The 25,666-nt window shown below is 45.0% G+C and overlaps 1 protein-coding gene across 4 annotated transcripts in view; it reads right to left on the bottom strand.

Annotated features, from left to right (window-relative positions):
• The window catches only part of SHANK2 (SH3 and multiple ankyrin repeat domains 2), a 692,308-nt gene that overhangs the window by 440,085 nt on the left and 226,557 nt on the right, over positions 1-25,666 (bottom strand). Inside the window, exon 1 of one of the 4 annotated variants that reach the window (XM_043971953.1) lies at positions 3,971-4,579. The exons of 2 other annotated variants lie outside the window; for them this stretch is intronic. In XM_043971953.1, the coding sequence (XP_043827888.1) occupies positions 3,971-4,007 (37 nt within the window). In that variant the 5' untranslated portion in view covers positions 4,008-4,579. Of the gene's footprint in view, positions 1-3,970; positions 4,580-25,666 lie in introns of those variants that run through there. One more of the 4 variants, XM_043971954.1, reaches the window with a different exon arrangement.

The raw sequence follows: 25,666 nt of genomic DNA, 5'->3' as shown, positions 1-25,666 counted from the left end.
AAGAGCAAACCAGCCCTTCTTCTTGCCTTGAGGGGAGGTCTCTCCCCTCCCCCAGGCTTTCCTGGAGATTGAGCTTGCAAACTCCTTGCATCCAAAGCTGTACTTGGCCCTCTCTTCTGGGCTGCCCCAAGAACAAGAGCCTCCTTCAATAAACAGGCCTCAATAAAGGAGACAGAAATAAGTATCCCTGAGAGAATGAATGCGGGTCCAGAGAGGAGAATTTTAATTGCTCCAATCCCAAGAACAGCCAATGCAATGAAAATAAAAAAGGTTTGCAACATCTCTCTTGGTACTGACACTAAGGCCCCGTGTCGATGGTCCTTCCTGGCAGCATAATGGGCTAAAGGAAACTGAAATCGGGGATGAATATGGAGCAGAGGAAAAGGGGAAAGATGGAAGAGTCACTCAGAGCCAGTATGTCCTCGTCTATCAGTATATTGGGACTAATTTTCCATGATAACTTCACAGTCGGAAAGGAAAGTCCTGTAACATCTCATTTACACACAGCTCTTGCTTCCTCCTTTCCCTTTTCTTTGAAGGGGAGGGGGAACCTGATATTTCATGGATGGTCATGAACTTCCCGTATGGAAAGAGTGCATTTAGGCAGAATGATGACTTGTCTCTGAGGCACACTCCAGAGAGGTAGTGCCTGGGCCCTGTTGAATCAATAAGCACATAGTAAGCACCTACCAGGTGACAGACAGACCCTGTGCTAACCCCACTCAGCTAGTTATGTGTTGGTGGCACACAAGTCTTGTTGGACTGAGCCAGTCTAGGGTGAGAGGCTGGCTGTCTTGCCTCCACCTCCCCTACAGCACTTTCCTAAGTCTGCCATTTGAAAAGTCTGTGGAGAAAGCAAGACAGAAGTACCCTCTTTCTCACTTTCTCCAGAAGACCAGGTCTTCTGGGGGCCCAAGGCTGCAGAGATGGAAGGGACTGCCTAGGTTAGCTTGGCCAAGCCCCTTGTCTTGTGGAGGAGAGCAAAGGTCGTCGTCGAAGGGAAGGAGATTACCCACAAGCTCCCAGTGACTCAGAATTCTGTGGTCTCTCCACTGTGCCCAGCTGGTGCAACACAACAATCCTTTTAATAGTGTGCACACTTCAGCGAGCAATAAAGGGAAGAGCACAATTTGGAAACAAGATGGAAATGCAAAGAAGCATCCGCCTATTTCCCAGGGAATTTTGCTCAGAATCAAGCTTTGATTAAATACAGCCGGTAAGCATTTGAAAATGGCACATCAGGGAAGTAATAGTATTTCCAATTAAGCAATAGCTCAGTCTCATCCCCCCACCCCCAACTCTCTCTGTTCATTGCACTGGGGAAAGTAAGAGGGGCCATTAGGCAGCAGAGAATTTTCAAACAAGGTCCAACTTTCACGGGCAGTTTCCCAAAGCAAAACCAGGACAAAGGCAAGGAGGCTGCTCAGGGGACCACAGGACAGGGAAGGGATGGGCCTGTGGGTCTTGGGTAGAAGTTTCTCATGCCCCGAGGGACACTTTAAAAAGACACCACTAAGAAGAAACCGTTCCTCCAATGACTCAACGTTAGAGCGCCTTTGGAAATCCAGAAGTGAGAGACCTTGGAATGCTGCAAAAACTTGGCCAAAGTGGCTTGAGTTTGGCATTGGCGGTGCTGGCAGCTAAGGCATGAGGGTAAGGGAAGGTGGTACAGATAGTTATTTGATGGGGTTTCAGTTTATAAACAAATAAATAAAAGTTTGAGGTTTGAAAAAATAGGTAAAAATGATGTTGGTTGTCCCAGGATGCTTTTAGTTCTGCCAGGAAAAGGGAATGAGTGATACAACCCTGACATCCATTTCCAGATGAGCAACTGTAGTCCATCTGTGAAATGGGTCTTTTTCCTCTCCCATCACTCCTGATAGATGCCTTGGTCTCTGGGAACAAACCCGGAGCTTCAGCTGAGGGAGGCCTCTAGCAGACATTTAACCCTCCATTGGTTCCTCCTGTTAGGGGGAGTGTTACTTATCCTCTGGAGGAGCACCTGGTGATAAATGCCAGAGATGCCATCAACTTCTTGGGGGGAAAGGCAAGATGTATTCGACAGCTCTCATCAGGGAAGATGCTTCCTCAATTCACTATGCCTCGCCCTTGACTTTTCCATCTCAAGTATCATTCTGGTGAACGATTACTCTCCAGCCCATGTGACAGCACATAGCATGGACGTCCTTGGGAAAGATGGATGACAATTGGGGGAGGGGACCTTTCCGTTCATGGGAGGCAAAATGCTTCCCCCAAAGTTAGCTCTTTATGGAAGCCAGGCAGCATGGCACAGTGGCTGACGTCCTGGGCTTAGTGTCAGAAACACCTGGGTGCAAAGTCACCTCAGGCTCTGGGCAGCAACTTTGGCCTTTCCAGGGCTTAGTCTCACCCTCTGTCTGAGGATAGTGATGGCATCTCATAAAAAGACAATAGGCTTGTGAGGCTCCTATGAGAGAGACCCTGGAGAGTTTTTTGGAAGACCTATAGCCCTAACAAAAGAAAATGGGTGAAGGCAGCAACAAGCACATCTTTTCTAGCCCCCAGAGTGGCAGAGCAGCAAAGAGCAGAGGATGTGGGCACAGAAAACTAGAGGGAATCTGGATCCCAGGTCTGCTGCTCGCTCTCTGTGTGTTCCTGGTCAAGTCCTTGATGTCCTCTGGCTTTCAGCTTCCTTCTCATGGTCCTGGAATATAACCCAGGATGCACTTTTGCCCCTCTCTGAGGGAAACTCCCTGGATCACACCGGTTTTCAGTCAAACCAAGGGGAGACAGCCCACACAAATGCTGGACAATCACTGAAATTCAGAAGAGGTTCTCCCCCAACACCCATGTGGGGATAGAAAGGGAATGCTAATATGCTAATATTAGAGCCCCTCAGAGGAACCCAGAACATCCCAATCCTTCTCTGAGCCCTCCTTAAAATGGGCAGTTTCTGAAATGGAAACAGAAGATGCATGAAGAGGACCATGTGAATGGAAAGTGCCCTTTGACGCTTCTGAGATCCTTGTTCCATGAGCTTCCTGCCTGTTTCCTCTGAGGGTTTTTTTCTTTCTCCCTTCATTTATTGAGCAAAGAGGTTAGGGCAGGGAGCCCTTCCCTGAAGCAATCCTATCTAAAGACTGAATAACTCCTCGCACTTCTGAAGAGAAAGGCTCTCCGATGGATTAACTACTCTATTAGAAACACCTACAAAAGACTGATTTGGGGGCAAAAAGATTAAAAATAACCTCGTTTCTGTCCAAAAATGATTAATATTCCACCCAACTGTCCGTCTCCCCCCCCCTTTTTTTTTTTATTCCTGGCGATCTGCAACGTGTAAGTGGGTGGGTATTTTCTTAGCTCTGTCTTACATGAGTTATTTATATTCCTTTCCACAATGAAAACCACACAAGGTATGACAAGGAGCGTATGGACCCCCAAATCAGCTCTACGCCGAATCGCTAGTCTATTCTATCCGAGTCCGGAACCGAAAACCCAACTGCCCAGCCCGACTGTGACGGGGCAATGGCGGGGAGCAAATGAGACCCCAAGCCTCGAACCATTCCATCCGTTAGGCAGGATTTTCCAAGTTCTTGGGCAAGTCCTCAGCTGCCCTTTAAGGCAACTGAAGGACCAAAGGCAAGCCTGCCCCGAATTTCCCGGGATCTCATTGAACAACACAGCAATGCAAGGGAGCCACATTTGCAAGCGTTCAGTTACAGTGATCTCTGCGGTCCATAGACTTTCTTTAAGGAAGCAGCGGTCTCCACAATGCTAAGAGGAAGCACGAGCCCTCTACTTTTCCTTCTAAGTGATATTTCCACAACGTGGAAGCCTGCCCCAGGATGCTGCTCTCCTTCCCCAAAGGGCTAGAACCATCCCCGCTGAGCAGTCAGGTCTGTCCTAAGAAGTCGCTGCTCTGCCTCCCCCTACCCCCCAGCCTCTGGTCGATCTCTTCCTCTACCGGAGGGTCCCTCTAACATCTCCTTACCTTCCTTCTTTGTCAGGGCGCTTAACAAAGACTTCATGCTTCCCCCTTACTTTAGAAGCTGTCCTTGCACGACAGAGCCTGCTTGGCTGGCCGGGAGACAAGAGGGGGCACCCCAGTTTCTCAGGGTTTTTTCTGCCTGCACCCTGAAAGAGGCAGCAGGTTCCTGGGCACGGTGCAATCTTGAGCCTTGCTGGGCACGCCAGCCCCAGCGCTCTGGTGACAAAGCCCACCCCATATTCTGTCTGTCAGCTGGGAGCCCGCCGTGCCGTGCCGGGCGGAGACTGGGGCCGCTCTCAAATCTGGCTGTCTTTCACTGTCCCGGTCATGTGAGCTCTGCTATAGCCTTGGAGACTAGACGGGAGCCTGCTTTTGCAAGACTCACATGTACGAGCAGGCAAACTGGAGTGCCAACCAGGAAAGCGTCGCATCACACAGCAGGGCTGGGGCTGAGGACCGAGGAGCTGGCTGGAGCTAGCCAGCTGTAGGGAGTGGGGGAGACAAGCACAGGAAGGGTTCGGTCTGGGTGGGCAGCAGAGAACTTCTCCCTAACTCTAGAGGGGCTCATGAGAAAAAGCAACTAGGTGTTTTCTTTAAATGAAAGAAAGAGCAGCGAGGGGGAGGGGGAGGGGGGAAGTGCTTGGTGCTGTTTGCCTGTCTGAGGAGATATTGAAAAAGTCAGAGGAGAAAAGACTCAAGTGTCTGGAGGGCATCTCTACCATAAAGCACCAAGGCGAATCCGCCCCGCAGAACGTCCGACCGTGACCCATATTTCAGTTGGAAAGCAATCAGACACATGCTCCATCGACTCTCCCCCGCATCCCCACTGGGGCGATTACACTGCCGGAAATGACTTGGGGGGGGTTGTTCCCCTTTTCAGAGAGAAATAAGAAAACTCAGGCAATCCAGCCACTTCGTGGAGTGCGGCGCCATTAACAAAAATGAACATCTCCAGGGCTGAGTAAAAAAAAAATAGCAACAATCCCACAGCATTTCTCCATAAAAGGGCAGATGTGAAACGTGACATGTGGAGAGCATGGAGGTTTTTGTGAAGGTTCCAGTGAGGAAGTCAAGTCAGAGCTTAACCCCATCTGTATTTCGGAGCTTGGGGGTGGGGTGGGGTGGGGGAGGGGAGAAGGACATTTCCTCATTTGCATACCCATTTGGCTTGAAGCACTGACCCTAAAGTGGAGTATGCTGGCACTAAGGGGCATGGCCCTGGCACATCAGCCCACTAACTGGCCGGCGACAGCTGGAATTGTGTTGCTAAGAGAACAACATCAGAAATAAATGTTTAAAATGAGAGAGGGAAGGCAACTGAAACACTTAGGGTTGCATTCCATATGGCTGACATACTAGGTGTCAAACAGCACTGGGCTGGAAAAGGATGAGTATAGGAATGTACAAAGCCAAGACGTCCCCCGTCCCTCTTACTCCACCTCTTGTGGCTTGGAGGGAGTGGTTACAAGAGGTCCTGAAATATCAGAGCCCCAAAGGACTTCCGTGGCCATCCATGTATAGGCCCCCTCCCACCCCACCCCCCAGCTAAGACTTCCTAAAGTAAGCAGACTATGAGCTCCATGGCACTCGAACAAGGATGGCTTAGGGTAAGTAATGGTGCCAGACAGCTAACAATTACTCCTCTTCATTACTTGCTATTTCAAATTTCCCCGCTGGCTGCCGGGTGTCTATAACCTACCCTTCGCCCACCAGCACTAATTGTTTGCAAAAGTTGTCTTCTATATTTGCAATGTCCTCCTGTCTCTTTCTAGAGTCCCTCACATCCTTTAAAACACAACTCAAGGGTCAGCTAGGTGGCACAGTAGATAGAGCACCGGCCCTGGAGTCAGGAGTACCTGAGTTCAATTCCGGCCTCAGACACTTAACACTTACTAGCTGTGTGACCCTGGGTAAGTCACTTAACCCCAATCGCCTCACTAAAAAAAAAATTAAATTAAATTAAAAAAAATTTGAACTGGACACAAAATATATGCAGTCACAAAGAAGAATTTAAGTTACAGCATCAGGATAGTTTTGAAAAGGGCATGTGGGGGGCAGCTAGGTGGTGCAGTGGATAAAGCAATGGCCCTGGATTCAGGAGGACCTGAGTTCAAATCCGACCTCAGGCACTTGACACTAGCTGTGTGATCCTGGGCAAGTCACTTGACCCTCACTGCCCCCCCCCCAAAAATAAAATAAAAAGGGGGCTTGTCCACCCTTGTTTCTGATTACACCCCTCAGCTCCTTTACATTGTGGGAAAACAGAACTATTCTCCATCTCCTGGACACATGGAAAACACCCTGCTTTGCACAAAGGAGGTAGTTAATCAGTATTCTTTGAAAGAAATACACTTTGCTTCCTTCATCTCCTATGATTGGAATTGGCCCCCACCATTTCTGCCTGCTGAAATCTTATAGCCTTCATATACTGACTGAACTCTCCAGCTAGAAGTGTCTGCTGCATTCTCTGACTTCACTTAGCATTAATGGTTATCCATTTTGGACTCTAGCTCTTCAAGAACAGGTCTTCTTTCTCCATTCAAGCTTCATGACAACAGAATCTCAGATGGGGACCTGTGACTATCCAGCCAACTACTCTCCAAAATGCAGGGGCAGAGTTGAAAATCTCATTGAATCCCCCTATTGTGTGCCATAGGTGTTTAATCCATGCCGGAGGAAGGGATGAAATACTTTCTGAGACTTGTGCTGAAAATTGACCTGGGTTTGACTAGCTGGGGCAAAGCCTAGCATTTGGGACTTGTGTGGAAGCTCCCTTCATCTAATTTATAAATGTTATTGATGAGCCCTTGGTGGGGAAATCAGTGTATCTCCTCAATGGAGATGTTTCACTTTTGTCTTTGGATCCCCAGAATGTCAGTCAGAGTCTGGCACATGGTACAATTAATAAATACTTGTTGATCTGGAACAAGAGCCCTGGTAGTACCAGCAAGAATCAGGGAACCATAGATTTAGAGAAGCCATCTGGTTCAATCACCTCATTTTCATATGAGAAAATTGAACCTCAGAGATGTTAAGTGACTTGCCCAGGGTCAGATACTGAATATCTGAGGCAGGATTCAAACCCAGGGTTCCCCAAAATGCATCTGCTGGGCAAGAGACTCATTTTCCCAGAGAAACTTGCTATGGATTATATTTATGAAGAGGATATGGAGAGGGCACTATTTCCCTGGGGCTCAGCTGGGTGAGAAACCAGAGACTGCATGTCTGGATTCAGGTGACACACTGGGAGAACAAGACTACAATGGGCCAAAGATGGATGGGTTGGATGGATTTCTTTATGCTAAATCCCTTCTAGCTGGCCAGGGAGGACTGGCCAGAGCTAAAGATCTCTTTAAAAGATCTGTGCTTTGCTAAGTGGAAACCTCCCAGACCTGGGGAAGGTAATGGTAAGCTGAATCTTGTATACAAAGACGGGCTGTTTGTGCTTTTATGTGAGTGTGTGGTTGGGGTGGTGGGGATTAATCAGTTAAGACCATGCCGAGGGGTAAGTCCATGAAGTCTCTTTGACATTATGCTGGTGGGGAGGCCAACTTTTCTCAAAGAAATGAGAAGGGCTCCTGAGGAAGTTATCAGATCTCCAGAAATTATAATAATAACTTTGAGACAGCATGTCTCAAAAATGTAAATGTTACCACAAATGAGGAAATATCCAGGTACAATTTTAGACTTACGTAGGAAATATGGGATATGATTCAAATGTCTTAATTCTTTTTGTTCCCATGAAATTAGTAAGACTTAAAATGACCGTCAACAAAATCTAGTTGCCCAGTCTCTATGAGTCTCTATGGTAGTGCTCTGGAAAAGTACAAATGAGGGATTCTTTTTTTTTGGTGGGGCCATAAGGATTAAGTGACCTGCCCAGGGTCACACAGCTATTAAGTGTCAAGTGTCTGAGGCCACATTTGAACTCAGGTCCTCCTGAATCCAGGGCCAATGCTTTATCCACTACACCACTTAGCTGCCCTCCAAATTAGGGATTTTTTGTTTTTGTTTTTTTGTTGTTTTTGCAGGCAATGGGGGTTAAGTGACTTGCCCAGGGTCACACAACTAGTAAGTGTTAAGTGTCTGAGGCCAGATTTGAACTCAGGTACTCCTGAATCCAGGGCCGGTGCTTTAACCACTGCGCCATCTAGCTGCCCCACAAATTAGGGATTTTTACAAAGGCTAATGTGGGAAAGCCACCCCCGCCCCATGAAGAAGATGCTATTGATGTTAACAATTAGTTAAGACCAGCCCATGTGCCAAGGGCAATCAATCCAATCAGCTCTTTGGGATAATTGCTGGGGGCATGGGGTGGGGCGTGGGGAGGGGGGGGGAATCAGAACACATAAGAGTCATGGCTACACAATCACAGGTCAAAGAAGAGTTAAAGCCAGAAGGGACCTTAGAGAGACCATGCCATTTAACATTTTGCATTTTACTATGTTCTAGAGAGGGGCAATGACTTGTCCAAGATCACTCAACTCATCAGAGGCAGGACTGGGACCTGAACTATGGTCTCCCAGCTTCCATCCCAGGGTACTTGGAACCACACCACACGGCATTCAGGATACCAGTCATGCATCACTATTTCGGTCATCTTCTGTGGTTTATAAAGTGTGTTAGGTCCATTAGTTCTTCTGATCCTCACAGGGGCCCTTCAGGATTGTGTGAATCACAAGCAGCATCCAATTTTTTTTTTTTTTTTTTTGCAGGGCAATGGGGGTCAAGTGGCTTGCCCAAGGTCACACAGCTAGTAAGTGTCAAGTGTCTGAGGCCGGATTTGAACTCAAGTACTCCTGACTCCAGGGCCAGTGCTCTATCCACTGCGCCACCTAGCTGCCCCAGCATCCAATCTTTTGTGTTGTTGTTGTTTTTTTTTTTTTTTTGGTAAGGCAATTGGGGTTAAGTGACTTGCCCAGGGTCACACAGCTAGTAAGTGTGTAAAGTGTCTGAGGCCAGATTTGAACTCAGGTCCTCCTGAATCCAGGGCTGGTGCTCTATCCACTGTGCCACCTAGCTGCCCCCCCCCCCAGCATCCAATCTTAATTGAGAGGAAACTGAGACTCAGAGAAGCATGACCTCCCTTAGGACTGGAGAGATTTCAGATCAGTAGAGCTGGGCTTTGACCCTAGGGCTCCTGATTGTAAATGCAGGGCTCTTCCCCTGTTCCACATTGTTATCCAAATATAGGAGCACAGCTGGGACCCATTTCCCCTCAGAGGGTCTCCCTCTCCTATCCAGGGCTCTCCTGGGTTCCACGAGGCAGTAGATCATATTGCAAGACTTGGCCTAAAGGACTCTTATCCGGTGACTTTAAACCAAGTACCGGCCTGAGCTTAACAGAGCTCAGATGGCCTCTGTTTCCCTGTCTTTTCACTGTGAGCCTCAGGCATGGCCCTTTTCCTGGACTCCATTCACTCCTTTCTCCCACCTGACTAGGGGCTTATGACACTTGAATCATGGCACTTGAACAGTAAAATGCCAGTTTCAATTGCTGGTCCCTTTCCTCTAACTTCTCCCATTGTAGGCTACACCTCTGGCCTCTACCTCCAGTTCCTTCTGCACTGTTCTGGGTTCCCCTCCCCCTCTGGCCACCTTAGACTTTCCCCTTGGATCTGATTTTGCCTGACTCCAATCTACCTTTACCCATGTAGGGGCACAGCCTGAGATGATCTCTCTTGGTCTTGGGAGGGGAAGGACATTTCTCTTGTTTCTTCCAGTCTTTCTGCCTAGCTGCTACCTCAGCCGTACCCTAAGTGATACTTGCTTAGAGCTTACATTCAAAAAAATATTTATTCAACACTTACTCTTCAAGGTCCTGGGTACCAAGAGTGAAATAAGGCCCAGTGCATTGTCCTCAAGAAGTTTACCTTCTATTGAGAGGATGGGGTGTGGGAAACACACAGTTAACTCCTATAAAAGTTGGATGATCACCACATAGGGAAGGACTAAATCGAGCAGGAGGCATCTAGAAAGTTAGCTCAGTGCACAGAGAAGAGCGTAGGATTTGGAATGAGAGATCCTGGGCCATGTTCCCACTCAGCTGCTCTCTACTTTTGTGACCTTGGGCACAAGTGAGTTCCCATCCTTGAGATTCAGTTCCCACATCTGTGAAATGTAGTGGGTGAACTAGATGCTTTGTGAGATCCTTTTCAGACCTAGAGCTATGATCCTATCAAAGGACAGAGAACCACTGGTAGGGGCCTTTACCATATCATGGCTGCATGGAGGGAGAGCACCTGATCTGGGCCAGGAGGAAGATAAAGGAGGACTAGATGGGGGGAAGCAGATAAAAAAGACCAACAACAAGAAGAAACTGAATCATGAGCACCAATTTGTTTGATGCTCAAGAGTTTCCCCAAACCTTTCCTCATCCAGAGAGCAAAGAGCAAGTGCATTGTTCTGGGGGAAGCCAGGGTATGAGAGCAATTTCTGCCCTGCAGAGAGTCCAGGCTGCCTGCCTCTAGATCTCTCCCCAACTTGACAAAGACCTGAACCTTCAGGGGCTCCCCGCTACCTAAGATAAAGAAAGGATTGAGTCTAATCCCTCAGCCTGCCAGTCACAGGTTTCTACAATCTGCCTACCCAGTCTACCTTTTGGGCTTTATTTATTCTTGTGGGAACCTTTTTGGGCTGCTCTTGGCCAACCAAACCTCCCAATTCCTGCCTCTGCGTTTTAGTATAGACTATTCCCCATGACTGGATGGCACTCCCCATCTCCATCTTTTAGAATTCCTGATTTCTTCCAAGGCTCAGCTCAAAGCCTTAGCCAATGGGATTTCTTGTTTGTTCCCTCTGATGTTATTATCCTCTCCCTCCTCAACTGAGTATGTCTACATTCCTCTGCATCTATGTATATGTATTCATATATGTGCATATATAATTATCTGTGTACGTGTTGCCATCCATAACCCTTCCCCCACAGAACATAAGTTCTTTAAGGATGGGAGCCATTTTGTGGCATCTCTTTATCACTAGCACTTGGCATATAGTAGGCAGTTAGGTGGCTCAGTGGATAGAGCACTGGCCCCAGAGTCAGGAAGACCTGAATTCAAATCTTAACTCAGACACTTAGTAACTGGGTGACCCTGAACAAATCATTTAACCTCTGTCTGCCTCAGTGTCTTCAACTGTAAGCCCCTATTTTGCATGGTTGTGGTGAGGATTATTTGAGATGTATAAAGAGCTCAGCATGTGCTTGGTTCACAGTAGGCTCTTAGCACATGCTTATACCCCCCCCACACCCTTTAATAAATACCTTTAATAGAAGCAGTTGGGAATTCACCAAACATTGCTGCAGCAATTAAAGATTGTATGCCTTTGTCCCCCCCTTTGCTCCCTCCTTGCTGTTGCTTAGTTGAGTCTTACCTTTAAAGAAAAGGAAGAACAAATTCTGAACTGCATGTCGATTTATTAATAAACTGCCACTCATGGGTGTTTCTGTGTGCATTTCTATTTTAAACTGCTCACTGGAAAGTGACAGACAGCTGGTCCAAGCAACATGAAATTGCTCATAATTCCCTGAAACACAGACGTCTTCAATGCTGACATCTGCCTTAACCTGTTCTCTCCTTCAGAGGGGGTTGATGAGGCAAGAAGGGAGCCTACTCCTGCCTCTTAACCCCAATGCTCTGCAGAGAGTGAGGCGATGAGCTGCTCATCTCCAGGAGAGCCAGAGAGGGAGAGGCAAGCTCTAGTGCCCGATGGAGCCTAGGGCAAGGACCAGAGGACCATCCTCCTGCTGCCTTGTCCTTGGAGAAGGCCTGAGCTGTGGTGCTCTGCAGCTGTGCTGGCCCCTTATGTGGAACCCAGGTGGCCATTCTCTGCACATATGACTCAGAAGGCCGGGGGTGCCCTTCACCTCTTTAAGGCTGGAAGAAACCATCAAGGTCATTTAGTTCAATCCGTAGTACACTTTACTGATGAAGTAGCTGAGGCCCAGAGGTGAAGCGCCCCCTCCCCCAACAGCAGCCAGGCTCTGTGAGTGGCGGAATCCACATTTGCACCCGGGGCCTTTGTCTGTAGATCTGTGTTCTTTCTGCCACACTTCTGCATCAGTCGTTTTCCACCTCTTTCATGTGTGTCCTTCTGACTGTCATTCTCCTTCCAGTGCTCGGGGCTAGCTCAGACCTTGTCTGTGCCTCTTGTCACTGTGCATAATGTTTCCTTCAAAGTCCTTCTTCTTTTTCAAATGCTCTGAGTTTCCAACAGGGGTGAAGCCCAATGGGGAGGATGCCTGCAGCTGGTGGAGGGGGAGGGGGGCATGTGCTGGAAAAAAGCTGGGATTTCTCTCAGAAGGGCTGCATCCAGGACTGCTGGCAGGCATAGTCCCGAGGGCTCCCCAGGTGCCTCATCAGATATTCTCAATGGAGCAAGAAACCACAACAAGAAGACAATGACCCACTAGAGACCTGCCTATCAAACACAAGGGGCATACGCTAATGGACCACCCACCACAACCTCTTATAGCTCATATCACATTCCTCAGCACAAGCCCTTGAACTAAATGACCTCTGTGGTTTCTTACAGTCAGAGAGACCTGGCATTAAATCTCACCATAGACACTGCTGAGCTCTGTGATCATGAGAAAACCACTTAACTTCTAAGAACATGTTTTTCAATCTGTAAAATGGGATTAGCATCAGTATTGACTATTTCACAGGAACATTGCAAGGATCAAATAAGATAGTATTCAGTAGTTAGAGAACCTTAAAACAAAATGTAAATGCCAGCCATTACCATTATTAAGGAGTGTAAACAGCAGTAGCCATATTTGACAGATGTCAGTCCATGTACATCTATTATTTATTATGGACTTATTATGTACCAGGGGCTATGCTAAATATTGGGAATACAAATATAGAAGCGCGGGGACTCACTGGTTTAGAAGCTAATGGTCAGAGATGGAAGGACTTGGCTCAGGCTCCACCACGGAGCAGGAATTTGGCTTCAGGTCTTCCACGATAGGAGCTTTCTCAATGTCTAGTTCAGAGCTTGCTGAACACTCTAACCATGTTACACGACTTGATGCTCTGATGTAGCGTTCTGTCTAGGCATCACGGAACTTGGGCACCAAAGTTCATTATTTAGTCATCTCTGAGGCTGTGAAATCCTAGGTAGCTACTAATATAACTTAGACTCATGTGTCTTACCTTTGGACCATGCAGTCTAAGGGAAAGAACGGTAGAGGAAGAGAATCAGAATCCAGAGCTTTGTGTCTGAGATCCAACACCTGTAACTATGGCCTTTGGGCAACTCACTCTTATCTCTGAACCCTGATTTCCCCAACAGAAAAGATGAGGCTAATAGTACTTGCAATCTGCAGCATACCTCACTCATATCAAAGCTGAGGCCTGGAGTTAACCTGGAGAAGAGGCAACCCAGGGAGAAGGGAAGTCAGCAGCTGCATGGATCTGAAGGACTGCTGCATGGAAGAAGGATTAGCCTCATTCTGCTTGGCTGCAGAGGACGCAACCAGGAGAGATAGGTAGCAGTTACGAAGAGGCCATTTTAGCAGGATGTGAGGAAAAAGCGAGTGCCAATAGGAGCTCTCCAAGACTGGAAGGAGCTGCTTCAAGAGGGGGTAAGATCCGCCCCTGCCCATCTTCAAGCTGACCTTGGACAGCTCCTGGAGCAGCATGGTCAAGGACAGTCACTGAAGTGCTTTGCTTCCCGGTCTGAGCTTCTATCAAATGCTATACCAGCACAGCCTCTTGCCGAGCCCAGAAGCTCTGACCCACCATGCATTGGCAACACTGCAGAGCCTTCCATTTCCCAAGCCTGTTGCCAACTGCCTGACAACCAGCTGAAAATAATTTTATTTCTTATATTTAAAAAAGCTTTTCACACATCAGAACGTTTTCGACACTGTGAAGTCCTGGCAGGAAGGGCTGGGTGGAACAGGTGTTGGAAACATGCCTGGCAAGCTTTCTGATATGCTGATGGGAAATAAGAAACCATTTCTATTTAATATTTATAGTAAACTAACCACTGGACTTCCTTATGCACATTTCTTGTTTAAGGTTGCCTGGGACAAATGTTACCTCATGAGGCATGACTCTAGCCAATGGGAAATATGGTGACCTCCTCCAGACCTGCCTGCCCAAGGAGCCACTCCATCTAACCTCATAAAACACATCAGTGTCTATGCTAGCCTTGAAATTAATACCACACACAAGCCTATATCACTTAAGTTTATCATCTAACCATATTAAACAACAAGCTATTGTCCAGCTCATCCTGCTGTTTCACACTTCCAAGCATTTGCCCATTGGCCATGTCTGGAACATACTCACCCCTCCATAGCTCTGCCTCCAGAAAACCTTCAAGCAAGGTGCACCCATTCCAGACAGAAGATCCTAATTGTATGTTATGTTGGCTGCAGGCATTCTCTCTCATTAGATTTTCCCAGATCCTTCTTTGAATGGGGTTCTCCTTTGCACAATCACATTTAACACTGTATTTTGCTTATCCATGTATGTGTCCCTTTCTGTCTACACACCTGCAGCTTTGAATCCAGTGCCCTCTACATTCTCTGATGGCTGGCTCTATGAATTCACTACTGATGTGGGCACTGGCTCCAATGACCCTCATCACAGTTTAGCCACTCATCCCATGGAACTCTAACTATTCTCCACAAAGGGTCCATTCAATACGCTGTGAAGCTTCCTCTGTGGTACTAATGCTTGGGGGAAAACAAACAAACAAAAAAACAAAAAACCAAACACACACACACAGACACAACCATCGGTATTTCTTTTTTTTTTTTTTGGCAGGGCAGTGAGGGTTAAGTGACTTGCCCAGAGTCACACAGCTAGTAAGTGTCAAGTGTCTGAGGCTGGATTTGAACTCAGGTACTTCTGAATCCAGGGCCGGTGCTTTACCACTGCACCATCTAGCTGCTCCTCATCAGTATTTCTTATCTGAGAGTGCCCTGGCTATTTTAAGCTCCTTGCTGTGGCTCCCAAATTTGTTTTGGTTAAATTTCTTAAGGAAATGGTGAGTCCATTACAATATCTGTTCCTGTGTCCAATTCTTTCTTTCTTTTAAAAGCATCCTGTTCAAGTCAACAAGCACTTATTATATACCTACTGTGTATCAAGCACTGTGCTAGGCATTAGGGATACAAAGCAGAATAAAAAGTTTTCCAGGCATTTATACTTTTTGGAAGAAACATGTCCATATATATATATATATATATATATATATATATATATATATATATATATATATATATATATATATATATATTTGATTACATGAGGGAGAGGGCAGTAACAATTAGAGGCATCAGAACAGGTATTTCAGATGAGTATTGAAAAGAATACATTTTCTTAGTTGGAAGTAGGGAAGGTGGGGAATGGAGGAAGGGAATAAACATTTGTATAGCACCCACTATGTGTCAGGCATTTGTGCTCTACACATATTATCTTACTTAATCCTCACAATGACCTATGAGGTAGGTGCTATTATCCCCATTTTATAGTTGAGGAAATGGAGACAGGCAAAACTTAAGTGAGTTGCCCAGCTAGGGTCATACAGGAAGTCAAGTGTCTGAGGCCAGATTTGAACTCAGGTCTTCTGACTCTAGGCCCAGTGCTCTATCCACTGTGGCACCAGCTGTAGGGAGGGAAGACTTTCCAAGCACAAGGGACTGACTGTACAAGGGCATGATGATGATAGAAGAACTGCCAAGCTAGTCAGAGTGGCTAGAACATGGAATATGTGAAGAGGGATGAAGGGGAATAAACCTGAAGAAGAAGATTGAGGTCAGATAGTAAAGTACTTTCAATTCTGAGCTAAGAATTTTGTATGCCATCCTAGGATGAATGGGGAGCCACTGAAAGTCACTGACCAGTCTTTTGCTTTAGGGAGAGCAGTTTGGAATCAGTATGGTGGAAGGATCAGAGAGAAGAGAGACTAGAATCAAGGAGTCTAACCAGAAGATTGCTGCAATAGCTCAGGTGAGAGGACTGAGCTGGGTGCTGGCAAGGCTTCCCAAGAAGAGAGAAGGGGATGGAGACAAGAGATGTTTGAGAACAGAAGAGACCACACTTGGCAACTGAATATATGTGGGAGTGAGAAGATGGGTCATTCCAGAGCTGCTTTGATTACATGCCATGTCTTCTCGTGTACATTCGTGCATCAGATTGGCTATTGATTTTGATCTCTGCCCTAAGTAGCTAATTCTCAAAGTACACACAGATAGCACATGCAGAGATGCCTCCCATATTAGTAACTTGGCATTTCCCATCCCTTAAAACAGAATCCATTTTCTCTTCTGGGCATCGTCACGGGCTGTCCCTCCTGCACACAATTCTCTCTCTTCTCATCTCTGCTCTTTTTGGCTTCCCTGGCTGCCTTCAAGTCTCAGCTTCTTCCTCAAGTCTTTGCTGGGATCTTCCATCTGAGATTGTCTCCAATTAGTCCTGCACAATCTTGTTTGATCATAGTTGTTAGCATGTTGTCTGCTCATGGTAGGCTGTAAGCTCCTTGAGGATTTGGCCTTCCTTTGTATCCCTGGCACTTAGTCCAGTTCCTGGTACACAGTAGGTACTTAATAAATGCTTATTTACTTGATCTTTTATAATGTCATTTTATGTTTGCTATATCCAGTGCCAACTGATTCTCTTCTTAAAGTTCTCATAACATATATAGGCATGATGTTTCTAGGTAATTTGCAAACCTTTGGCTTCTTTCATTTTTTTTTTTTGCAGGGCAATGAGGTTTAAGTGACTTGCCCAGGGTCACACAGCTAGTGTCAAGTGTCTGAGGCTGGATTTGAAATCAGGTCCTTCTGAATCCAGGGCTGGTGCGTTATCCACTGCATTACCTAGCTGCCCCTGCTTCTTTCATTCTTAATCATTTCTAAAAAGTTTCTAAAACTCTTCTGATGATGAGCAGGCAGATTATCAGAAAAACTTGGAAAGACTTACACGAACTGATGAAGCGAGCAGAGCCAGTTGAACATTGTACACAATAACAGCAACATTGTGTCATGATAGCTCTTCTCAGCAATATAATGATACAAGACAATTCCAAAAGACTCATGACAGAAAATGCTATCCACATCCAAGAAAGAACTATGGAATCTGTACCAATCAAACTATCAAAAATATTTAATAGGTATAGAAAATATAATAACAAAATTTATCTGGAAGAAAAGCTCAAGGATATCAAGGGAATCAATTAAAAATGCAAATGAAGGTAGTCTAGCAGTACTAGATCTCAGACTATTATAAAGTGGCAATTATCAAAACAATCTGGTACTGGCTAAGAAATAGAGAGGTGGATTAGTGGAATAGAATAGGTATAAATTATACTATGGTAAATGACTACAGCAATCTAGCTTATGATAAACCCAAAGATCCAAGGTTTTTGAACAAAAACTCATTATTTGACAAAAACTGCTGGGAAAACTGGAAAACAGTATGGCAGAAACTAGGTATAGATGAACATCTCATACTGTATACTAAAATAAAATCAAAATGGGTACATGATTCACACATAAAGGATGATACCATAAGCAAATTAAGAGAACATGGAATTGTTTATCTGTCAGATTTATGGACCGAGGAAGAATTTAGGACCAAAATATATATAGAGAGCAAAACAAAATGTAAAATAGATAATTTTGACTCTATAAAATAAAAATGTTTTTGTACAAACAAAAATAATGCAACCAAAATTATAAAGGAAGCAGAAATCTGGGAAAGCATTTTTGAAACAAGTATCTCTGATAAGGGCCTCATTTCTCAAATGTATAAATAACTGATTCTAATTTATAAAAATACAAGTCTTTCTTCAATTGATAAATGGTCAAAGGATCTAAATAGGTAGTTTTCAGACAAAGAAATCAAGGCTCTCCATAATCATATGAAAATGCTGTAGATCAGTATTGATCAGAGAAATGCAAACTAAAACAACTCTGAGGTATCACCTCACATCTATCAGAGTGGCAAATATAACAAAAAAGGAAAATGTTGGATGGTGGAGAGGATGTGGGAAAACTGGGACGCTAATCCACTGTTGGTGGAGTTGTGAATCCATCCAGCCATTCTGAAGAACAATTTGGAATTATGCCCAAGGGGCTATAAAACTCTGCATACTCTTTGATCCAGTGATACCACTGCATGGATTAGATCTCAAAGACATCCCCCAAAAGAGAAAAAAATCTATTTGTACAAAAACATTTATAGTAGCTCTTTTTGTGTTGGCTAAGAATTGGGCAACAAAGGGATGCCCATCAATTGGGGAATGATTAAACAAACTGTGGAATATGATTGTGATGGAACATTATTGTGCTATAAGAAATGACAAGCAGGAAGATTTCAGAAAGACTAATGTGAACTGATGTATAGTGAAGGGAGCAGAAGCAGGAGAACATTGTGAACAGTGACAGCAATCTTGCTTGATGAAGAACTATGAATGGCTTAGCTATTCTCAGCAATATAATGATCCAAGACAATCCCAAAGGACTAATGATAAAGCATATTATCCACCTCCAAAGAAAGAACTGATATTGATTGAACACAAACCCAAGCATGCTATTTTTCACTTTCTTTCATTTTTTTCTTTTAAGTTTTCTTATACAAAATATGTTAATGTTTACACAATTGCACATGTATAATCTATATCTGATTGCTTACTGCCTCAGGGAAGGGAGGAGGAAGGTGAGAAGGAGGGATAGAATTTGGAACTGAAAACTTTAAATAAAAATGTTTATTAAAAAAAAGAAATAAGGGGAGAATAAAGTAGCTAAAAAATTAAAAAACAAACAAACTATGGAGCCTGAATGCAGATCAAAGCATACTATTTTCACATTTTTTCATAGTTTTTTTTCCTTTTGTTCTTCTTCCTCTTTAACAACATGACTAATGGGGAAATATGTTTAACATGATTTTACTGTATAACTTATGTCAGGTTGCTTGCTGTGTTGGGGAGAGGAGAGAAGAGAGAGGGAAGGAGAAAATTTTGGAATTCAAAATCTTTCAACAAATGAATGTAATTGAAAAAAAATCCTATTACATTAAAAAAGCATCTTGTGCGCTATGCCAACATTGGCACTGAAGGCCCTGAAGGCCCTGAGTCTTAGAATAGGTTTTGACTTAATTTGCAGGGGTGACTGAATTCTTCTTTGAATGTTTCTGCTTCATCTTCTGCAACAGATGATTCTGAAGAAGCAACCACTCAGGTTACTGGGGTCTTTGTAATTCTCCACAAGATGGGATGACCAAGAGCCCACTGACATGAGGGTCTTTCTCTGGATGCAGAGAGCAGTTTCTTTCAAAGGTCCTTGGCAGTTAACTTGGGTCTTTATAATTGTCAAAATGACCTAGTCATTCAAAGTTGTTCTTTAAACAGTATTGCTGTTACTGCATACCCCTGTTTTTTCTCTTTATTATTATGTTATGGAGGGAGTGTGAAATACATTAGGAAATATAATGATGTGGAAAAAAAGAACAATCCAATTTTATTTTTAAAAAAATTTAAAAAAGAAATGAGGGTCTTGTTGCCTTTGGGACATGGGAAAGCCAGCTCTGCTGATTCTGCCATTGATCCTTTGAGGAGAACCTGGGCCTTCTGCATCCCTTTAGCCACAATAGCCTTTTATACTCTGCTTATATTTAGCACATTTCCTCTAGGATAATAGCAAGCCTCATCACTGGCATAGAGTCAGCCAGGCAATAAATATTTATTAGATACCTACACCGCATGCCAGGCGCTGGGCTATGTGCAGGGGACACAAAGAGGCAAAAATGAAGGCTTTGACATGTGCCCAACTCTCAATATGGATCATTGCATTTGAGTTATTGTTATATTCTGGGTTTTTTTTTTTTTTTTTTTTAGTGAGGCAATTGGGGTTAAGTGACTTGCCCAGGGTCACACAGCTAGTAAGTATTAAGTGTCTGAGGCCGGATTTGAACTCAGGTACTCCTGACTCCAGGGCCGGTGCTCTATCCACTGCGCCACCTAGCTGCCCCTTATTGTTATATTCTTATATTCTTATCCCCATTTTACAGATGAGGAAACTGAGGCTTAGAGAGATTCAATGACTTGCTCAATGTCACCACAGCTAGTAAGTGTCTAAATCAGGATTTTAACTCAGACCTTTCTGATTCCAAGTTCAACCCGCTATCCACTCTGCTACCAGGTGCCTCTAAGGCTCCTTCTAGCTCTAATTCTCTGAACCTAATAGAGCTCTTGATGTGGAAGAACAGATCAGAGAGAAAGGAAAACACACGATGTAAACCACAGATGCACACACATGTGCATGTCTACATGCACACACCACCCATAACACAGATGCACACATATGCGCATGTCTACAGGCATATGTCACATAACACAGATGCACATGTGTGTACATGTGTATTATCCTACATACCACACACAGACCACATATTTACAAATACACGGACACACAGAATGCATAACCCTCCCCACAAACACACCACTGGCATGCAACACATGTGCATATAGGCATGTGTACTCCACACAACACACACACCATGGCCACATAAATACACATGTATAGCAAATGTATTACACAGGCACAGGCACACAAATACATGCACACAGGCACATGTACAGACCAGAAAGCATACAGCCTCCAAGGCCATAGCCACATACAACACACATACATTCATGACACACATTAGAGACCCATGTGCATATATATACCACACATGCATGCCCACCCACACCATACATATACCATGACGCACCCCACATACCCATGATGCATGCGCCACATATCACCCTTATAGTACACACATGCCACATACACATCTTATGATGCATACACTACACACATGCATACACCAAAACCCACTACATTTATACCACACACAAAAACACACAAAAACACACAAAAACACACACCACACAATACCACAATGCACGTACTACACCACTACACAAACACACACACATATGCTGGGTCATAAGAAACACAATGATTATGTTCCCCAGGGTGTGAAGGGGCCTTCCCTAGAGTGGCACGACACAACCCACTTAGGGTTGGTCACCAGCTGTAGAGAGGACCTTTGTACATTCAAACTGCCCAGAACCAACTGCCCATGTCCCTTTTCCCAGGTCTGACCACAAAGTTCTGAGGCATCTCCGGGGTTTCACCAGCCAGATGTCAGCTGCCATGTCCCTCACCCAGGAGGAACATATCCTCTCTTCTCCATAGCTGTTGGTGAGAGGAGTTGGGGGGGATGGCATGAAAAGAGTTTCAGATTTGAAGTCTGAGATGCAGAATCAGACAGTGGGAAGACTGCTAGATGTGGGGTCGGAGGGCCAGGGTCCCTGTCCTAGCTCTGGCCACTGCTACCTATGGAAGAGTGGGCAAGTCACTTACACTCTCCAGATTGGAGTTGTACTCAATGTCTTCTCAGGCACAATCAACTAATTAATGAATTCATTTATTAAAATAATGCTAGTAATAATAGCTAGCATTTATATAGTTCTTTGGGCAGTCAGATGTTTAGAACTTGGCAGATGTTAACGCACTCATTTTTGTGTCCTCTGCACATAGCCCAATGCCTTGTTTGTGGTAGGTGCTTAATAAATATGTATTGACTAGCTGACTATCTGTAAAAAGTATAAAAGGCAATTTAACACTATGATTAGGGCAGCTAGGTGATGCAAGGGTTAGAGCACTGGTCCCTAAGTCAGGAAGATCTGAATTCAAATCTAGCCTCAGACACTATCTGTGTGAACCTGGACAAGTCATTTAACTCTATTTGCCTCACTTTCCTCATCTGTAAAATGAGCTGGAAATGGCAAGCCACTCTAGAATCTTTGTCAAGAAAACCCCAAATGGGATCGCGAAATGTTGGATATGACTGAAAAAGGACTGAACAAATTTAAGAAATGCAAATCACCCCAATAAGATCAGTGTTGTTATTATTGACATTTTCTCAGTTGAGGAAACTGAGGCAGCTAGAAGCTCAAGTTCAGGTCTTCCTGATTCCAAGTTTGCGCTTTATCTGCCAAGCTGCCTAGTTCTCTGGATAAGACCTGATGATCCTTTGAGTGCCTTTTGAGAGGACATTATTCTGCTGAGTGCTAGGGATGCAAGGGCAAAATCAAATCCATTCCCTGCTCTCAAAAAGCTTCTTTGAGACCTTCAGCGGGAGAACTCTAACAGCACAGAAGGCAGTGGACCGGAGGACCAGACACACCTTTTCTTGTTTGAAATACTGAAGGCAAGAACTGAGATGGAAAGCTGATGAGGCAGGCTAGGTAGGAGCCAAATGACTTCACTCTCCTTCAGATGCTGCCCTCCCCCTGCCCCCTTGAAGCCTTTGCCCCCTTTCCTTCCACCAATGCTGAAGATAACTGCAACTTTCAATATTTGCAGGCAACATTTCTCTATCTCAAAATAATTAGGTGAATCATACTTTTATAAATAACAAGAGATAAAAAAGGAAGCTCAGTAATAATCCAGGGTGGTCTTTGAACAAATATGTAGGTGTTTGTTACATTTGTAACAGCCACGTCAGCTGGCTCCATTGAGAGGGGAAGTTGGGGCTGGGACAATTCATTGAGGGAGGGAGGGAGGGAGCTGAATAACTAACTGAATGGCTCACTGGGAGGCTGACCAGGAAGCCTCCACCGCATTCCAGCATCAGTCATTGCTTGTCCTCTGTGGTTACAGCCAGAGCACATCTGAGGCAAGGAAGTACCTAGACAGGTCCCTCTTCCTTGAGTCTCTCCTTCTGAACATTATTTTTTGCTGAAACTCTGTAGTCTAAGGCTTAAGCAAAACAGCAAAAACCAGGATCTTGGAGTGCTTTCTTTGGGAGGAAAATGGGGGTGGTGGGAAAGAAAGGGCTTGGAGGGAGGTGCCTGAACTCAAACCTGACTCTGATGGAGAGCCTGATAGGGATGGATGTAGCCAGTATTGTCATCCATAGGCAGAGAGTGTGAAAGAGGATGCTGGATGGGAATGCAGGAAGAGCTGAGGACAAATCCTTCCTTTGATATTTCTTAGCTGGCTGATCCCTGATTCTCAGTTTCTTTAAGACCTCTGAATTCTGCCTCTGACAATCACTAACTGTGTGGCCATGGAAGAATCAGCCAAATGCTCTTAGCCTCAGTTTTTTTTTTTTTTTGTGTGTGTGTGTGTGTGTGTGTGTGTGTGTGTGTGTAAGAGGACTATTTGTACTGTGACCTACCTTCCCAAAAAGTTAAATAATTTACATCTTATAATTTGCAAATTTTAAAGATCTAATTGCAATTGATTGTGAAGATGATCATCATCATCGTTTTGTTGTTAATGACTTGGGAGGATACAAAGAAGGTCCAGATGGCCCCCAAGTGCATCCTCCCTTGCTCAGAGACCTTATCCTCTGGCAAAGCTACATGCCGAGGTGGCCAGGACATAGAGTGTTGGAGTGGGAACCAAGAAAGCCTGAGGTCGAATCCTACCTCAAGCAGGTACTAGGAGGCTCTGGGCAAGGCATTTCAACACTATGTGCTTCAGTTTATCATGTCCAAATTGTGGTTGGTAATAGCACTGACTGACCTCGTGATGCTGTTGATGATCAAAGGAGATGGATCACATACAAAGGGCTTGACAAGCCTTCCAGGACTATATATAGTATTTGCTAGTATTCTTCTGAGAAGGTATGGACTTAAGGCAATCAGCAAGCATTAAGTGCTTACTGTATGTGCTTGGCACGAGGCAATCTCCTGGTGATACAAAGATAGAAGTGAGACCATCCTACCCTCAAGAAGCTTATACTCTAACAGCATCTACACGTATCAGTTTATGCAGAATTTTTTCAAAATGAATGCAATGTGTTTTGATGGGAGAGTAGGGGAAGGTCAGGAAAGCCTTTGCTGAGAGGATTCTGGAAGGAAACCAAAGCTTTTGGGAGGGGGTAGCTAGGAGGGGACTCATTCCAGCAATGGGTGACAGGAGGGCAGAAATGGGAGGTGGAGGGTCTCAGCTGAAGAGCTGCCAGTAGGCCAAAGTAGCTGGATCACAGAGTGTTTGGTGAGAGTGATGTGCAGGGATGCTGGGAAGCTTGGAAGACCCACAGGAAGAGTCCAGATTGAATCCTTGTGCTAAAGGGGAGACAATGAAGACTGTTGAATAGGGAAGTGACATAGTCATAAACGTCTTATGATGAACAAGTTTAAAATCTTGTCCAGAAGTTATATTTTGATCAGGGAAGGGGGCTCAAGGAGACTGGATGCCTTGGATGGGCTGGAGGTGGGGAGTGGTTCTGGGTGTCACAAAGGAATGTCTCTGATAGGGAGAAAGGCTAAAGAGTAAGGCATCAGGGACCCAGGTGTGGTTCTGTTGGGAGGAGTGGAGAACATAATTCAGTCAGAGGCATGCCATGCAGAGACCCTCAGTACATAGGAAGAAATAAGGCAATGACCAGGAAAAGAACCTGAGAACACCCAATGAATCCATTCATCCATAACCACAGCCAGCCACAGATCTCAGTGCCAGGAGAAGGTGGGTAAGGAGAACCTCTGAGATTGAGAGCCCAAAGGCCATCTGGTCAGTCCTCCCCAATTCCCATTTTACACAAGTGGACACTGGGTGAGTCATTTGCCCAAGACAACATTGTAGCAAATTAAAAGAGCCAGGATTCAAAGCCAGGTCTTTGGACATCTGCTCCAATGGGCGTGCCCTGCAGCCTGAGAGCTGCATCAGCATCTACACTGAATCACTGTCTACACTCCTCATTCAAACCACTAGGCACAAGGTTTTCGTGGCAGTGCCTACACCATTAACTTTCAGGGACATCTTGTTCTTTAGCACAGTGAGACCATAAGCCCTTGAGGAGGCACATCTATTCCTTAGACTTCTCTGGGTACCCTCACCTGTCGCCCATGGACCTCTGCACATGCTCAGTTCTGAGCACTTAGCATTTTGAGAAAGGAGTGAGTAGAGTCATTCTGAGTCAGAACAATTGCCATGAATCATGGGATTTAGAAGGGAAGGGGAGCTTAGAAAAGATGTAGTCCAACTTCCTCATTTTACAGTAGTGAAACCAAGACTGAGAGAAAGAGGAAGGGACTTGGCCAAGGTCACATCTCTCAGAGATGGAGCACGATGCAGAGCTGAGGTGCAGACTCTGACTCCACAACCAGGGCTCTGGTCACCAGCTCAAGGAGACTCATGGAATCCTGGTATGCTGACCCTTCACTTTTCAGAGGGAGACAGGTATTCACTGTGCTTCAACAAAGGCAAGGTGATCTGGGATCTTCCCTAGGGAACTGAATTTTGAGTAAATTTCTAGGATGGCAGCAGTTCCAGAACAATAGAGCTTCATTCTGTATTAGCAAGAAGTGTTATTTTAAATGGGAAGGCATCCACAGTGGACTCCCTCCTGGTGGTGTTGGGCTGCACTCATGAGCCCATACCCAGACAATCCTACCCTGTTGCAGTGGCTCATTAGGGGCCAGTCTCAAATAGCTTATTAGGAAGAATGTCTCCTGCCACTTGTCATGGGCACAATTTGTTCTGCCCTTAGTGAAGATGTGGTTAGTTTGCCTGTGGTTGTTAAGTCCTTTTAGTTGTGACCAACTCTTTGTGACCCCATTTCAAGGTTTTCTTGGCAGAGATATTGGAGTGGTTTACCATTTCCTTCTTCAAATCATTTTGAAGATTAGGAAACTGAGGCAGATGGGATTAAGTGACTTTCCCAGGGTCACACAAGTAGT

Source organism: Dromiciops gliroides, chromosome 6, assembly GCF_019393635.1.
Source record: "Dromiciops gliroides isolate mDroGli1 chromosome 6, mDroGli1.pri, whole genome shotgun sequence".
Taxonomy (NCBI): domain Eukaryota; kingdom Metazoa; phylum Chordata; class Mammalia; order Microbiotheria; family Microbiotheriidae; genus Dromiciops; species Dromiciops gliroides.
This window is presented reverse-complemented; position numbering and strand designations above follow the sequence as displayed.